We start from the raw sequence: 17,884 nt of genomic DNA on the forward strand, positions 1-17,884 counted from the left end.
CAGTAATGTTTCCAGCGAGTGTAGGCTGGACCATCACGTTGGTCTGAAAGCTGCACAGAGCACAGGGAAGAGGCCCTAGACTGAGACACCTGCCTTTGTCTTGTGTAGAAAGGTTACACATCTGACTGACAAGAACACTGCTCATCAGAACAAGGAGCCATAAGCAAGGGGACATTCTTGGGAGTTTATTAACAATTGTGAACAGTAAGTACAAGTGATTAACACCCATGCCCAGGCTGTGCAACTAATTCTTCTTAATTTTCCTAACCCTGCCACTATGTCTTGGTGCTCCCTGGACATCCACAGCGGAGGTGGAGGCTGACTGCAACACCATGTCTGTGATGACTTTGGCGGGCGTCCTCTGGAGGGCTGAGACTAGGAGGGCCCCGGCCTACTTTCGGGCTCCTACTATGTGGCAGTGGCACCCTCCTCAGCCTGTGGAGCTGGAGCTGTTGGGGTCACAGAAAGGGGGGATTCGGATTGGCCAGACACTCCTGGAGTCACCTGGATGGATGACCCTGGAGTGTGCACTGGCTGATCCTCCTCCTGATGAGTGCCTGAGGACCCCAGGTTGACTCCTTGAGGAGAAGTAGCTGGAGTGAGATTGAGCTGCCCAGCACCCCTCTCATGTGCACATTGTTGGAGCCAACTATGGCATCAGCTATGGAGTTGAGCCCGTGCAGCAGTGCAGGAATGAAGTCCTGGACCAAGGTCTCCATGGCAGACGCCATCCTACCAGTGTTGACCTCAGTGCATTGGCATGCCAGTGCTATCACCTCAGAGTGAAGGTGGAAGGATTCCTCCATCATGGCTTGCAATCTGAGGAGTGAAGTGAACATCCCTTCCTGATGTCCCCGAGCTTGCCTTTGCAGCTGCAGCAATTGTGACATGACCGAGTCCAGAGGCTCCTCATCTGACTCGGACTGGCCTCCGGCAGTCCTCTGAGTGCCGATGACCTGGGAAGTCCCTGCCTCCACCTGCTGCGGATCAGACAGTGCGATGTGCTCACCAGATTGTGATCCCGAGGCTATTCTAAAGCTAGGTCCCACCAAGGTATGTGTCTCTGCGCTGGCAGAGGATGTGGATGAGTGCTGTGACAGGACTTCAGGGAGGGCACCTCCAGATTCCTCTTCAGAGGTTTCTTCGGGGCTTGATTGGAGGCCCTAGGTCATGGACTCCATCGGCTATTTCCCAGATGTGCCTGCAGAAGCATGGGGAGATAATTAGTGCATGGCAGTGGCCTGTGACAGAGGACATATCATGCACAGCGTGGTTGTCTGATGGACGTTGCACTGCTGGACCCTCACTTGGTAGAATAGTGCTGACCTCACCATCAGCACAGGAGTGGTCTGGATCGTCATTGGCCATGGCAGGCGGTTGAATGAGAGCCCACTTGCCATGGAAACGCGTGTTTCCCGGGAATGCATAAATAATGTGGTGGGTTTGGGATGATACGACATGATAACCTGCCATCACAGCCGGTGGGTAAAATGTCGTTTTACCCTCCCGCTACCGCACTTAGTGCAAACCTGGGACAATTCCACCCATAGTGTGAGAACTAAAGTCATAGGGCTTGATTTTTACTGAGTCGGGAAGACTCCACAGACTTAGGAAGGCAAATAGCATGTTGACCTTTATTGCAAGGGCGTTGGAGTACAGGAAAAAAGAAATCTTGTTGCAATTGTGCAGGATTTTAGTGAGAGCAAATCTGGAATACTGTGTGCAGTTTTGGTCTCTATATTTAAGAAAGGGTGTGCTAGGATTGGAGGTGGTACAGGTTCATTAAATTGGTCCCTGGGATGAGGGGCTAGGCCGAGGATGAGAGACTGAGTAAGTTGGGCCTATATCTCTGGATTTAGATAAATGAGAGGTGACCTCATTAAAAATTCTGAAGGGGCTTGATAAGGTAGACGCTAAGACATAGTTTCCACTGGCCAGGGTATCTAAAACACAGGGTATCAGGATAAGGGGCCGATCATTTAGAACTGAGATGAGGAGAAATTACCTCACGCAAAGGGTTGAGAATCTTTGGAATTCCCTACCTCAAAGGGTTGTGGATGCTGCATCATGTATTTAAGGCTGAGATGGACAGATATGGGGAATGGGTGGGAAAGTGGAGTTGAAGCCCAAGAGCACTTGTGATTGTATTGAATGGTGGAGGAGACTCAATAGGCCCTACGGTCTACTCCTGCTCTTATTTCTTGTGTGTTCTTGTGGACCTTCAAATATGGTGGGTGGAACCTGGATGCAGAAGTCCCGCCCTATTTTGAACAGGTCAATTCTTGCCTGCAGAGAGGAGGGGGGAAAGGTGTGATTCACAAAAACGGGAAACCCAAACTCAGTAGGATCATTTGAACTTAGCGCCAAGTTCAAACAGACCACATTTTGGCTGTTCCGAGGGGCTTAACTTACAGCGTGGAAGATACAAATTGATGGAATAGACATAAACACCCTGAAGAGCAGATGAGGTCTGTTAAAGTGATCTCAAGTATTTTTTTCAAATCATCCCCCCCCTCCCTTTAAACATGAAAAAAGGCTGAATTTGTCAATGAGAATTTTTAAAAAGCACCATTTACTGGACTGCTTTGACTGACAGGCCATCTGGTGTAAGTTAGCAAAAAACATTACCAATTGTTTGTGCAGTTTCAACAGAGTTCTTTGTTGGCATTTCCCAAGGGCTATTATTATGTTATTGTGAATGCTTGGCTGAGTTTCAAAAGTTAGAAATTATCTCAGCGGTGTGTTAGTTCACATTTTGATTGACAATTTAAAGAGGCTATTAAAGGATTAGCTATCTTTGATGTGGTGGCTGAATAGAAGTTTGTTTTATAAGAGATTAACTACTTGTGAAGTTTATAAAAGGGTTTCATGAATGAGAATTATTTTCATTATCAAGTGTGTATGAGTGAGAGCTCAATTAGATTGTTAGAAGTTTATTTTCCTTTCCATGTTCACATGTTTCCTGAGCTCTATCCAAGGTAGAAATCGGGTGAGTGGCTATGGAGGTAGCATGGGGGAATCAGGGGACATAAGGAGTATGAAGAGGTATGGGGAGCCATTGTGGTATAGGGCAACATAGAGGTGGGTGGGGGGCATGGATTGGCAAGGAGGATCCAGGGTGGTATGAGGGGACATGGAGGTGGTTGGGGACATGAGTTGGCATGGAGGAGCCATGGTGGGTGGGTTGGGCAGTGAAGGGGTTTTAGGTGTGAGAGGGCCCAAAAACATCTAAAACAACTGGAACAAAGTCCCAGAGAGCTGGGACCAGCACCCATCAGGGCTCATAGGTGGCCGCCTACCATCTGCTTCCAGCGTTGGATGCGAAGGGCATCTCCCTTCATTTTAGCAAATTGATGAAGGGATCCAAACCCAATTAAAAATTAGATAATGAGAACAAAGGGAAATCCAGGTGGAATATTTTCCCCCAATGGTTGATTTTAGAATAAGGTACTAGTGTAGGCCATTGAAGCAGATCATATAAATGGTTCCAGGGAATCAATTCTGGAGAGACAAGGCATCCTTCTCCAGCCTGGCATCCATTTTGTTCTGATTACACCTCTGTGATGTACCTTAGTATATTTTTCTACTTTAAAATCACCATGTAAGTGCAAGTTATTGAGATTTCAATAAGGAGGTTTGGGTAGATTGATGTCAGTCAAGAAGGAGCATGTTTGTTAGACCTATTTTTTCTTTACATTCTTGATTGTCCTCTGCGGTTGCAAGGCCTTCGGGTCAGGATTATTTAACATTGCAAAGTGATGAGATAATTTATTTTGCTGCTCTAATTATCAGCTTCTGTCCCTGTTTAGTAATGCCATCATGAAATGGGACACAGGTTTATGAACAGCACACTCAATTTACAATGTCACTGGTAAGGGAGCATCATCTTCCAAACAAACTTTGACCAATAGTTTGAAAACAAAAAAATGAGGAGATTTATGGACACCAGGAAGCGGAAAGGCATTTCTGTTTCACATTTGAGGATTATGTACAATTTAGCTGAATATCCTCACCTTTAACCTCTGATTTCATTGCATGTAAAGTAACATGCTTGTCTTTGAGTGTTGCCATGCCAACTGTGGTCAGGGTAAGTCTACTGTCGGACTAGCTTGGCACAGGGAGAAATCAAAAATAAAATGTTTCTCTTTAAATAAAGTTTGTTGACAAGACGCAGGGGAAGGCTGGCCATCACTTCGAAACCAAGTCATGTTTGTGCTTTCAAATGTTTTAGTCAGCTGTGTTGCATGACAATGTGGTCTCTGTAACTTATAAATAATACATCGGCCATGGCGGATAAGGGAAATATAACAAGATCCCATTAATTCACCCGCTTCTGGCATGAGCCAGTCAGGCAAAATGCTAATAAGTATAAAGTAAAAGACTTCCATTAACTCTTCAACCCATCCACTTTGCTTCTGTGATAGAGCAGAGAGTTCTGCGTTGGTAGCTGTGCCTGAGAATGCATTCTTTGACCCTCATGAATTATACATAACTCTCTCTTTCTCACTTTCTCTCTCTGAGGTATACAGCTAACATTAAGGCGCCTGCTTAATAGGCATTTTGCAAAGAAAACATCGGGAAAGTGGCAATGCTCTTTGGGGTCTGGCAGATTTAAAATACATGATAGGGAGCAGGTTTCATCCTGAACTAATGTAACCCCTGTTTGTAACAACTGACTATCATTTACATAAATAAATTATTGCTTCAACCTGCTCACCTCACTGCAGAAACTCTGAATCACTGAGCACTGCATAAGGAGACAACTATCATACTTCTTTGTGACTGTTTCAGACTTTACCCTTATACAGTAATGGGGAAATGTCCATATAGACAAGGAGTCTGCATAGGTGGGCCAAGAGTTTGGGATTTATGGGTGGACTGCATTATGCGCATGGCGTAGACAGGTAATCTGAAAGCACAGGCTGCATAGATGGATCGAGAGAGTGGCCTATGGAGGTTGCATAGCAGCAGAGCCCATCCACACAGATTCAAGGGCGGAATCATGCCAGATTTGCACTAAGAGTGGTAGCAGGCAGGTGAAATGACATGTTACCTGTTGGCCATGATGGTGGGTTTTCACGCTGTATCGTCCCAAACCCACCACGTTATTTATGCACTCGCGGGAAACACGCTGTTTCCATGGTGGGCAGGCTCTCATTCGTCCGTTGGCCATCACCTCACCACTTCATCACGCTGGGCGCCATATTTAAAGTGCAGCTGCACGTGCACATCTCAGGGCTTCCAGCCCACAACTGCTGCAAAGAAGAAAGGCAAAAAGATTGCAGCCCCCCGGTTCAGTGGCACGGCACTGAAACACCTTTTGGATGCTGTGGAGTCCTGCTGGGATGCCCTCTACTCCTGTTCTGGCAGCAACCTCACTAATCCGGCTTGGGAGGCAGTGGTAGCGGTGGTCAATGCCAATTCCCTGCAAAAGAGGACAGCCACCCAGTATCGCAACAGGATGAATGGTCTCCTCCGTTCCGCCAGGGTAAGTCACTCTTCTCATCACTCTCAACTCACACACTCACAAACCCATCACGCACCCACAGGGCTCTCATTCACTGCCGGTTCAAGGGATATCACCATTCTCACCATTCACTCTCTCATGTACACCTTCATTGTCCTCATCCCGTCCTTGGGACCACTCACCACCCACACAGGCCAGGTATACATCATCTGGTCTGGCAGGTATCCTGCTTACACTCTCTCCATCTCTATTCATGCAGCACAAGCTGGCACACAACAAGACGGAGAGGTCACTGACTGGTGGAGGAATGCCTGAGATGAAGGTCCTCACTGACTTTGAAAACAGAGCCATCCAGCTGGCCAGCGAGGATCTGGCCCAGTCCTGTACTGATGGTGAAGTCGGTGGTGCTCAGCCAAGTGAGGGTCCAGCAGTGCAACAACTGCCAGACAACCATACTGTGAGTGATGTGTCCTGTTTCACAGGCCACTGCCATGCACTAATTATCTCCCTTTGCTTCTGCAGGCACATCTGGGAAACAGCTGATGGAGTCCATGACCTAGGGCCTCCAATCAAGCCCCGAAGAAACCTCTGGAGAGGAATCTGGAGGCACCCTCCTTGAGGTCCCATCACAGCACTCACCCACACCCTCCACCAGCGCAGAGACACACACCTCAGTGGGACCTAACTTTAGAGTAGCCCCAGGACCACAATCTGGTGGGCACGTCGCACTTTCTGATCCTTAGCAGCGGAGGCAGGGACTTCCCAGGTCCCCAGCACTCGGAGGGCTGCTGGAGGCTAGAATGTTGCTGAGTCCAAGTCAGATGACGAGCCTCTGGACTCGGTTGTGTCATAGGAACTGCAAAGGCAGGATCGGGAACATCAGGAAGGGTTGTCCACTGCACTCCTCAGATTGCAAGGCATGATGGAGAAGTCCGTCCACCTTCAGGCTGTGATCGCGCAGGCTTGCCAATTCACCGAGGTCAACACTGGTAGGATGGTGGGCGCCATGGAGACCTTGGTCCAGGATGTCACATCTGCACTGCTGTGCAGGCTCAACTCCATAGTTGGCCTCCAGTAGTGTGTACGCAAGAGGGGCACTGGGCTGCTCAATCTCACTCCAGCTACCCCTGCTCTCCAAGGAATCAGCCTGGGGCCCTCAGGCACCCATAGGGAGAAGGATCAGCAGATACTACTCCGGGTCCATCCATCCAGGTGACTCCGGAATCACATCTAATATTGGATCTTATGGCTGAGAATTTCCGTGCCCGATTGGGACGGGCGTGTTCAATGGCAAGATTGGAAAATCTCACAAGAAGGCCCGAGGCACGTTCCCTGGTGATGTAAGTCTGCGAAGCAGTTGTCCCCTGTCAATGGCAGGCCATGTTTCCTGCTGTCAGACGTCGAGAGCTTAATTTGGATACATTTGCATATCATTATTGTGGCCACATGCCGAAATCACCCCCCACATGTCAAATTTAAATCCCACGTCGAGGTGATTTACAACTGTCTTTAAAAGGCGTGCACCTGGCAACCTGAACTTTGAGGGGAATTGAAGTGAGTGCACACAATTTAGCTCAGCGCTCAAGAGGATCCCAATTCAAGGAAGCAGCTCCATGGTTTTGGGGGGGCGGGGGGGGTGTCACAGGCAAGTCTCCACAGCAGCTTCTTTGTGGCTGGCTTGAGGTGCCACAGTCAGGGCAGTGTCGGAGAGAAGGGACCCTCAGGGGTGGGGCAACAGTGCCAGAGAGAAGGGAACCTCAGAGCTAAGGCAACAGTGCAAGGAGGGGTCATGATAGCACAGACAGAAGGTTGCATACCAACACATGCCTGTGGGGGGCATGGAGGTGGGGAAAAAAACAGCCAGGCAAATGGAAAACCATGTCAAAGGTGAGCACTCTTCCACAGCTCAGATCGTCTAGATTGAGCTCAGTTGACATGCTTGGAGTCAGGCTAGTCAAGCAATTGTGCCCACTCAAGCAGTACTAATTCCTGACAGTGCCAGTGATTGCTCCTCGACTTTAACCTCTCATGCAGTACAAATTGTTTTTCCCTTTACGATTCGGTATTCTGGCAAATTGTCCTGATGAGTGCAAGACAAAAAGCTTCAACAACATGGACGGGATTTTCAGCTCAGCGTGCAGGCACGCGCCCAACATGCATGAGAGTGAAATAGCACACGATGACATCGGGCGAGCGTCCCCACGTTAGTGCACACTCGCGCGAGATTGCGGTCAGCGGGTGTGAGCGGGAGTCAGCAGCGCACCAGATGACAATTAAGAGGGCTGCTAAGCGCATTAAAATATGAATTAAAGTGAATTTTACCCTGCCCATCCAACTTTATGATTGGCGGACGAAAGGCCAAGCGGCCTTTGGATTTTTGAAGAAACCTCATCCACGGACAGGATGAGGTTTCCGATGTTAATGATAAATAAAATAAAAGTTTTTAAACCTCATTTTTAACATGTCCCTGCTCAAATGAAAGAGTCACATGAGGGGACATGTTTACCTTAATTTTAAAAACTTTATTTTTAATGTTAGAAATCTTCAGCTCCCTGTGGCAGCTCTGCGCCTTCAGGGAGCTTTCACTGAGCGCACCCGCGTGCTTGTGCTGATTTCCCCGCTCACCCTCCTCCGCCCCCCCCCCCCCCCCCCCCCCCCCACTCCCCTCACCCAGGCAGCACTGAGCGTTTCAGCGCTCGATTCACACCAGCCAGCGTGAAATCACGGTCAGGGCCTGATCACAGGCGGCAGTAGGTTTCGCGGCCGCTCCCGGACCCACCCACCATGCCCACTCGAGGTAAAAATCCTGCCCCATGTCTTTTTTTTTAGCAAGAATCAGGAGTAAAGAAGCAGAGCTGTCAGGGCTAGCAAAATGGCAGAGCTGCCTTGATGGGCCCACGCACATTGCTTTTTACCAGTACAGATTCTCTATTTTTGCATTAATTTTGGTAAATATCCCAAATAAAAGCACAAAAATCACAAACCCTTGAGTCCTTGCAGAGCTGTGCTTATGCTAAGGGATTAGAACCATCTGCTTTGACTCAGTCTGTTATGAGCCACTTCAATGTCTTGGCAATTGTCTCCATCAAACTTTAAAAACTGCCCAAAAGTGCAGCTGCTGGCCAGAATTATCAACCAAGTTTCCAGCTGGCTTCTGAAATAGCTTCTTGTTATCAGGCATTTTCTGTGACACCTGTGAAAAAAGAAAGGTCACCTTTTGCTGGTGGAGTTGTAGAGTCCCATTGACATCTGACTTCATTGAGGAAACCTCCCACCCAGATGCTCTGCTGGGCAAACACAGCCTTGGCTGGAGCCAAATTACAACCGGAACTAGCTGCACAACAAACCGTTTATTCCCTCAACAGTTTACTCCAAACTTTTCTCCTCCTGGGTATCCATTATTTTCACCACACAAATTGGAGCAAAAGATTTAATTTCAGGTCTAAAAGCTGTACTTGACTGGTCGTTTGCAGTCATCATATCAGTCCCAAGTTGTGTCTATTTTGCCCATTAGGAAAGGAACAGGTAACAATGGGGTTGCTGACTCTGGCTGGACGTATTCCGGGAAGCGTCAGTGGAAGTGACATCACGGAAAGCTGGCTGCTTGGCGGGAGCGGGTCTGGGAATGCTCACATTCCCAGGGGACTATCCCTGTCCGAAATATTTCCCTGCCTAAAGAAGTTAACACCATCAGTGCACTTTATTCTGTTTTGAGGCTGGGCTGGGTAATGGAGGATCCTACCTATAAGGCCCCCAGCTCCAGCTCCAGCTCCATCATTTAAAAGCCCTGGACTGGAGAACTGCCAGAACCAATCAGAGCCGCAGCCCCACAATGCTGCACTTCCAGAAGCGAAGCAGCTGTGTCCAATCAGCAGCCAGCTGGAGTGTCTGAATGTTCGGCAAGCGCTGAGGGCGCAGCCACAGGCCCCACACGTGCAGTGTCAGCTGCCTGCATTAAAGATGGCGCAGACCAAACAAACACAAATGAGAGAAAAAGACCTCTGCCTGAGCAAATCCGGTCTGCGCACCTGTTCCCTCACCACTGGTGTTGCGGTTTAAAATCTCCTGAAGGCTTTCTTTGGCCACTGGGAGATTAATGCCAATTTCAGGAGACTCCCAGCCAATGCTGGGAGGGCTGGCAGCCTTAGGTAACAACCAAGCGGCTGCTTATCTGGACCACATTGGAGCTTGACTCCCATGATAGTCTGTTGATGAGTTCATCAACGAATTCAGTGACGAATTCAGCAAACCTTCCTTTTGGTTGTTTCCTGTTTGAGCTGTTACATTTCGAACTAATCTTTACTCCATGGGCTCTATATTTATGTGAAAAAAACAATATTCTGCGTCTTTCATGTTTATGTATTTGCTCATATTTCATTCATCTTTAGAAGAGTGATGTCTATTCATTGCCATCCATTTTTAATATTAGGCTGGAGAGTCCATTTACCACAAGTCATTAGGCTTCAGTTTTATACAAATGGCAACTCACACCCCTCCCCCATCATATTTACATAGGAACATAGGAGCAAGAGTAGGCCATTCGGCCACTCAAGCCTGCTCCGCCATTTAACTAAATCATGGCTGATCTACTACCTTAATGCTATCTTCCCACACTATGCCCGTATTGCATGACTAAAACCTCCTCCCCTGTCCTGGTAGAGAATTGCAAGTCTGTATTTTTCTGGGCTCATGATGACATCAAGATATGGGAACTGACCTTGTTAACATTACATCGTGTAATCAAGCGAGGGAAACTGGGTCATTGTGCACTTACATACAGCATAAGAAAGTATTTTCTTTCCTGCAATCTTCCCTTCTGTTGATGGCGAGTGACAGAGAGGTCCCAACATCTATGGCCCAGTGCCTTCAAGAAAGCAGGAGATGGATGGGAAGGGGAGAGAGAAAGGAAGAAGTTTGAGTGGTGAAGAAAGGCAATGGTAATTAGCTTAAGGCTGAGTGTGTGGTCCTCCCTATCAGCAGCAGTTTTTCTTATGACTGGCACAATAATTCGATTCCAAAGCAACAAGTATGTCATTTTTAATTGCTCCGTGTCCTTATGATTTTCTCCCATGGTCTTAATGATTTCTGTGCAGGTATACCTCTTAGATTGTTACGTTCAGGAGAGTTCCCAACTGCAAAGAGCTGCTCAGTCAGCAATGCAAGCATGCTGCAATGATTTGTCTAACTGATAAAAAAAAGACCCTGGAATTAAATATCAGTCTGTCAGTGGTACTACAGACAAGCCTTAAGAACAATCTCAATTTGTTGGGGCTTCTTTTGCGAGCTGGATTTGCCCATAATCATGTGAAGGAGCCAGGGTAAGACGGAATTTGCATACGTCCAAGTTCCTCACATTGGGGTTGACGGTAATTGGACACAAGCTCCTCATTCCTTCTGCCTACCAATGTTTCCCTTTTCGTGCATGTTTTCAAGCCTTGGGATAGTCTATGTTAATGCAATGTCTGACTTATCAGCCTCAATTTATTAGAATTTGCTTAAAAAGTAATCGGCATCTGAACAACACGAATGTTATCAATGTGTAAATCAGCCAGTTCACTTGAACAGATGTCCCGTGAATTGCAAATTGCCGCAAGTTGCTGGATGATTTCTGCTCCTCTAGTAGCTTCATGCAAAATGCATCTTAGCCTCGCTGTGATTTTTCTTAGAAGTTTCTGTATTTGTACATTAATTACCCATTAAACTCACCCTAGAGAGTTAAATCTGACAATTAACATCAAAAGCACTCTTTTAAAGATGTGGTCATTGTTGATGAGTGCCAATCAACCACTCTTGCCCACAAAGTGAACTATTAAAACTGTGAATTGTTGTTGTAGATTTTTTTTTTACATTAAATTTTAAGCTTAACATTTTTTCTCACATTGCTTTCTATCTTTCTTTCCCTCACTTCATTTCTCTTTCTGTACCAGAATTCACTAGAATCCACTTTCCTTCTCGCTCCTTCCTCTGTTTATTTCTTAATCCTTTAATTTCATTGGGTAAGAAGGTACACTCTTGGTCCCTGAAGCACTGTTGCCCTTGCCACACTGCCATCAGTTTGCATTTGCAACAACTTTGTGGGAAAACAATTTTTAAAAAAAAGCTAAACATGCACAAACAATTTAACAAACAGAGAAAATCACAAGATGACAACTTTGCTCCTGGGGCCCGTATTTAGCTTGATGGGAGCGCAGGTCAGAGTGTTGGGCAGTGGTCGATGCCCAATTCACAGTACTCCCGACCTCCCCATCTCCAAGAGGGAGACATCCTGCCAGAATAAAGACATTGCAGCAAAGGTTGGAAAGCTAATATTAGAACTCATCTTTGTGTACACAGCCGCGCCCAGAGGCCCAAGGATTGATGTGACTCCAACACGTGTGCAAGTCGGCGACACTGTTAAGATCGCCGTACTAGGATTTCAGGTAAGCTTTTTCTTTCTTTGCTGAGGAACTTTAGAATAAATGTTGAAATGTGAATCATTCCTGAGATATCACAGTGAAAATATTCCCAGTCACAACTAGCCACTAACTGTGAAGCATTTGAGGAAATGTTGCCTTGTTAAGGGTGCGATATAAAAATGAGTAGCTGTTGCTTTTAATATAAAATCAAAGCACTGCGGATGCTGGAAATCTGAAACAGAAACAGAAAATGCTGGAAAATCTCAGCAGGCCTAGCAGCATCTGCGGAGAGAGAAACGGAGTTAACGTTTCGAATCCGTATGACCCTTCTTCAGAGCAGTTGTTGTAATATTAGTAGCAAATAAGCTAAACAATTATTTGTATCCATATATTTAGCACCAGTCATTACAGGAGCTGGAGAGCAGTGATTAACACAGCAAACCCTCTTGAAAATAAGCTTTTCAATAGGATATAGTAGCACACCTATCATTAGGAGGGAAAAGGTTTAAATAGAATAGTTCCTCAAATAAAATAGTTGAAGCAGTGGCTGGCTTTGTGAATTGTCACAAAAGACAACATGCTCATTGCCTTTGAAAAGCCTATAGTGACTGTGGGAGAGATATTAAACTAAATGGTGAGTTGGACACTCTCTGGCTGTCTGTTTCTCTCTCTCTCTCATGAAAATGGCCTGAATAAGTCATTCCCATCTCTCCAGTGAACTACACTTCTTTGTACAACCTTGGAATGTATAATTGGGCCTAGCTATTCTCCAAAGAAAAAGTCTAGAAAAATGGAGGCAATGGCAGATGGCTGGTCCCAGTGCTGCAGAGGGAGGTAAAAGAGCCAAAAGTTTAATGTTTCTTGAAGAGTTGTCAAGGGTGTAAAGAGTAAAAGAGAGAGGAAATTACTTCTGTGATATTAAACTAATGGCAGGAAAGTAGGAATTTAAACCAAACCCTAGGCAATCCATATCAGCTTAGATACTGTTTCTCATCTGAGGCCCATCATTGTATGCAGCACGACAAGGTCGATAGTGCAGGATGACACTAAATCCTGCAGCAGATCTGTATCATTGTAGCCCCTCCAGCTTCTAAATTCCATATTTGATCACTGCTGCTCTAAGCTTAAACCCCCGATCTTCACCATTCCTGTCTGACATGTACTTCCTCCCCCTTCACTTTGCATTCTGTTGAAAGCAAGACTTGTTGCACTGTTTCCTATACCCCAGCTCAATCTTTTGCAGGAGACCAATTCTGAGGAATTTTTATCTCATGAGGTTGGACTAGCTGCCCTGGTGTCAGTTCTTGGGTGTCGACAACCAGAAGTGAAGAAAGTGGAGGGTTGGAGTGAGGGAAGGGAGGTCGGATGGAGAACAAGAGGTCCATGATCACACCTTCAGAAGCTTTCACTAGGTCAGAGAGCGAGAGGCAGATGAGGTGGAATTCAAGAAGGAGCATAAGACAGGAACATACCAACCTTCTGAATGTTCACAGTTATGTGAAGTTGCATTCACTGATCTTGACCTTTGAACTTCTTGTGGCACTGCTGCTGGATGCAACAGTATACATTGTAGTCATTCTCATGATATGGATCAGCACCATCTCCTCCAGAGAGCTCAGGTGACCTAGGTGTGCCTGGCCTCTGCCAGTTCTGCTGTCCTCCCTCCTGTTCTGGACCACCTTGTCCTGCGAGCCAGAGAGGGAAGAATGCTAATATTTGCAGTGTCAGGGTGATGTGCCTGCCATAGCTGAAGAGATATGTGGAAGCAGCAAGAGGCTGACAGCACGGGTACATGTGTGAGGTTGAGGTGGAGTCTCTGAACATTAGGTATGATTCCTGATTGCTGATGGAGGCATGTGGTGCATTGAGCAGCGTGAGATGGTGGTGAAGCGGTGGGCTGGAGATGTCATGTGAAGATGCATTTACTGACCTCGACCACCCATATGAGGCCATTGAACTTCTTGCAGCTCTGCTGCCAGGTCCTCGAGGCCAGACGCTGGGAATTAATCTACCCGGCCACTCGCTCACTTTCCCTTCTCAGTGGCTGCCTCAAGGGTCTCCTGGCCCTCTGCAGAAACATTTTTTCTCTCCTCCTTTTCAATTCCTCTCCTAATGCCTCCTGTGCCACACCAGAAAGCCCAGGAAACCTCTCTCACCTGCTGCTCCATTTAATATGCCTTGTAGACCATTCCTGTGCTAAGAGTCAGCCACAGCTTCTGTATAATGAGTGCACATCAATACACCAGTGTCATAAAGGGAACCGTCTGAATCAGGTACTACCTTTCAAAAATGCGGATGGTTATGCAGGCAAAGAATGAGATGAATGATCAATTAACCTGTTGATGGTTGAGGGAGCAGTGTTGACCAGGACACTGGAAGATCTCCCTGCCCTTCTTCAAATCGTGAGATCATTTATGGTCACCCAAACAGGCTGACTAACAGCCTTGATTTAACATCCCATCCAACAAGGCAGCACTGGAGTGTCAGCATGGATTATATGCTCAAACCCTGAAGTGCTGCTTGAATCCTCAGCCTCTGACTCAGAGGTGACAGTCCTACCAATTGCTTTCACCCTCTTCATACAGTGCCAACAGAAATATTGATTGGCATTTTCCTGAGAGTAGTGATGAAGCTAATGGCTCTTAGTAATGGTGAGGTAATAGTAATTTAACAATTAAGTTACTGGCTGAATAAGGTAGTGTACTGTTCCAGTGTGGCTTGGCCTAAATAGCTAAGTGGTTATGGTACTGGGTTTGTAACCCCAAGATCAAGAGTTCAATTCTCACATTGGCAAGCTATGAAACAATGTAACTTCATCTGAATAGGAACAGATGGAAACGGGTTTGTACTCGAAAGAGTTACTGCTCTAGTGTGTTTGAAGCCCTTAGATCATTTTAGATTCAAGCTCAAGTCTGTGCTGAGTTACCTGATTTCATCCAGGTGCTATACTTGGTCTGAATGGTCCTATCCAGAGGGATGAATTAACTAGGGTTCCTGTTTCCAATGAAAAGTGTATATCTTTGTGGACTTACAGCAAGGATAAGATTGGTTACAATGTGATATTCCTCTATATGACTGACTGGCCAACTTGCACTCATAAAGATAAATTCTTCAATCCCCTATCCTCACAATGATTTCAATGGATGAAACATTAAAAGCAGCAGGCCCATGACCTTCCTCAGCTGCGCTGGCTGCAGGCATGGCAACGCAGACCTCACTAGGCCCAGCCAGAGGCGAGGCTGGCAACGTGAAGAAAGGGCTTCTGGGTGGGCTATTGCAGTGGGGATGGAGTGGTTTCTGCTGATGGTTATGGAACTGTAATATAGAATGAGACGGCCCATGTGGGAGATAAATTGGTAATAAAGAAAAGCTTTTAGTCGTAAAGCACATGAGAACTGGGCTTCTCGATAGGAAGAACAAAAGTAGCCCAGTGGAGTTTTCATATACTGCCAGGTTCTGACAAGATAGAATATTCTCATTGTACTCCATTCAGTTAACTTCCTGACACCCAGCAGTATAATTATCACAGTTCTGCAGATGATTACTCCTGTAGGTAGCTGACAGTGGGAAAACATTTCCATTCCACGAGGTCATAAAATATTTGAGCAGAAAGAGAAAGAGGGGAGTGGGGTAGGGTGTGGGGTGCTTTGAATATAAATTACACTCGCACACCATGCCAAACTCTAACACTTGTCAAGCTGGTTTGACTGTGATATTCATATCCCGTGGAGGTGTTTTTTTTGAGGTAAATTTCACGTTAAATTAAAAAGGCAGCTGCTGGGAAAAATGCACTCTCCTGAAGTCATTAGCTCTCCCCTGTCTTCTTTTTGAATGTTTAGTAACAGTGAAAAAAGTTAAATAGTCTCCACTAGATGAATGGGAGTATGTATATCAGGTTAGTTTACACAAAAAGACAAGGAATCCTGTTCAAGTGAAATGATCTAATTTTACCTCAAATACTGTATGTATGTGACAGTCCCTGAATTCACAAAGAGGCCTGCCACATTTTAATACTCCACTCATTTCACACTGCTGCCTCAAGAGTCAATTTGGAAATGAAGAATACCTCGGAGGGCATAGTTGCACCAGAAATAAGAGCAACTTTGTTCTGAAGCGGGTAGATCTGGCTCTCAATCTGATCACACAGGCAGGCAATGCAAGGTTGATATTTCTGGTCGGCGTAGCCTATTTTAAAAGAGTGGCCAAGTCATGAATGTGGTTAGTCAATAATCTCTGAATCCCCCTCTCCCCCCACCCCTCCACCCGGCTGTGTGAGAAAGGTGATTCAAGACTCGACCCCAGGACTGCCTTTTATAAACAGTGCTTAAGCACTTCAGGGCTGGCTTGCTAACCAGTGGCAGCATTTGGGATGGTGCACGTGTAGGTATGATACAGGAAACACAGTAGCCATGTAGTTCACAGTAAGCTCCAATAGAACAGCAAAGAAGTAATGGCCAGATAATCTCTTTTAGTGATGTTGGTTCATAAATAGAAGCCAGGACACCAGGGAGAACTTGCCTACTCCTCTTCAAATAACACCATGGAATCTGACAAACCCAACCAAGAGGGAAGATAGGGCTTCAGTTTAATGCTGATCTGAGGCAGCACCGCTGACAGTGCATCACTCCCTCAATACTGCTCAGGACTGTCAGCCTAAATTACGTGCTCAAGAATCTAGAGTAGGATTTGATCCCACAGCCTTCTGGCCCAGAGGCGAGACTGCTAAAATAACAATGTGTATTTATATAGCTCCTTTAAAGTGGTAGAATGACCCAAGGTGCTTCATGGGAACTTTATAAACAAAATTGACATTGAGCCACGAAAGGAGATCTTAGGGAGATGACCAAAAGCTTGGTCAAAGTGGTAGGTTTTAAAGAGTTTCTTAAAGGAGGAAAGAGAGGTGGAGAGACATAGGGAGGGCTCTCAGACCCCAAGCAGCTGAAGGCACAGCTGTCAATGGTGGAATGATTAAAATCGGGAATGCGCAACAAGCCAGAATTAACACAGATATCTCTAAGGGTTGTAGGTCTGGAAGAGATTATAGTGAAAGGGAGAGGCGAGACCATGGACAAATCTGAAAACACGCTGAGAATTTTAAAAATCATGGCATTGCCTAAGTGAAAGCCATGTAGACCAGCAATCATGGGGGTAACGTGTGAATGGGACTTGGAGTGCATTCAATTACAGGTAGCAGAGTTTTGTGTGACCTCATTTTTACAAACAGTAGAACATGGGAGTTCAGCCAAGAATATGTCAGAATTATCAAATCCAAAGGTAACAAGGCCACGACCGAGGGTTTGAGCAGATGTGGGTGATGTTATGATGGTGGAAACAATTAGTCTTAGTGATGGTGCGGAGATTTAGTTGGAAGCTCATCTCAGGGTCAAATACGACACTAAAGTTGCAAACAGTCTGGTTCAACCTCAGATAATTACCAGGGAGAGGAATGGAGTCAGTGGCTAGCGATGAGAATTTAGGGTGGGGATCAAAGGCAGTGGTTTCGGTCTGCCAGATATTTAGCTGGAGGAAATGTCTTTTCAGTACAGTGTGCCAAACAAACAGTGTGACAAATTAGAGACCGTGGAACGGCTGGGACAGGTGGTGTTGAGGTAGAGCTGGGGGCTGTCATTGTACATGTGGAAACTGGCAGTGTTTTTGGATGATCTTGTCAAGGGGCAGCACGTAGCTAAGAAACAGGAGGGGGCAAAGGTTAGATCCCTGAGGGACAGCAAACGTCATGATGCAGGAGCAGGAAGAGAAGGCACTGTGGATAATTCTCTGGCTATGTTTAGGTGGGCTAGGAAGACAAATGGAATGTTGTTGTTTATTGCAAGGGGAATGCAATATAAAAATAGGGAAATGTTACTACAATTGTACATGGCATTGGTGAGACCACCATCTGGAATACTGTGTACAGTTTTAGTCTCCTTATTTAAGAAAGGACTTAATTGCATTGGATGCAGTTCGGAGAAGGTTCATTCAAGCTGGTACTTGGGATGAGGGGGTTATCTTATGAGGAAAG

At 46.1% G+C, this 17,884-nt stretch overlaps 1 protein-coding gene across 1 annotated transcript in view; it reads left to right on the forward strand.

Moving 5' to 3' along the window:
* LOC121288263 (immunoglobulin superfamily member 21-like) overlaps positions 1–17,884 on the forward strand; it is a 274,563-nt gene that overhangs the window by 246,382 nt on the left and 10,297 nt on the right. Inside the window, exon 7 of the mRNA XM_041206770.1 lies at positions 11,801–11,886. Coding sequence (XP_041062704.1) covers positions 11,801–11,886 — 86 coding nt within the window. The remainder of the gene's footprint in view (positions 1–11,800; positions 11,887–17,884) is intronic.

Source organism: Carcharodon carcharias, chromosome 15, assembly GCF_017639515.1.
Source record: "Carcharodon carcharias isolate sCarCar2 chromosome 15, sCarCar2.pri, whole genome shotgun sequence".
Taxonomy (NCBI): Eukaryota; Metazoa; Chordata; class Chondrichthyes; order Lamniformes; family Lamnidae; genus Carcharodon; species Carcharodon carcharias.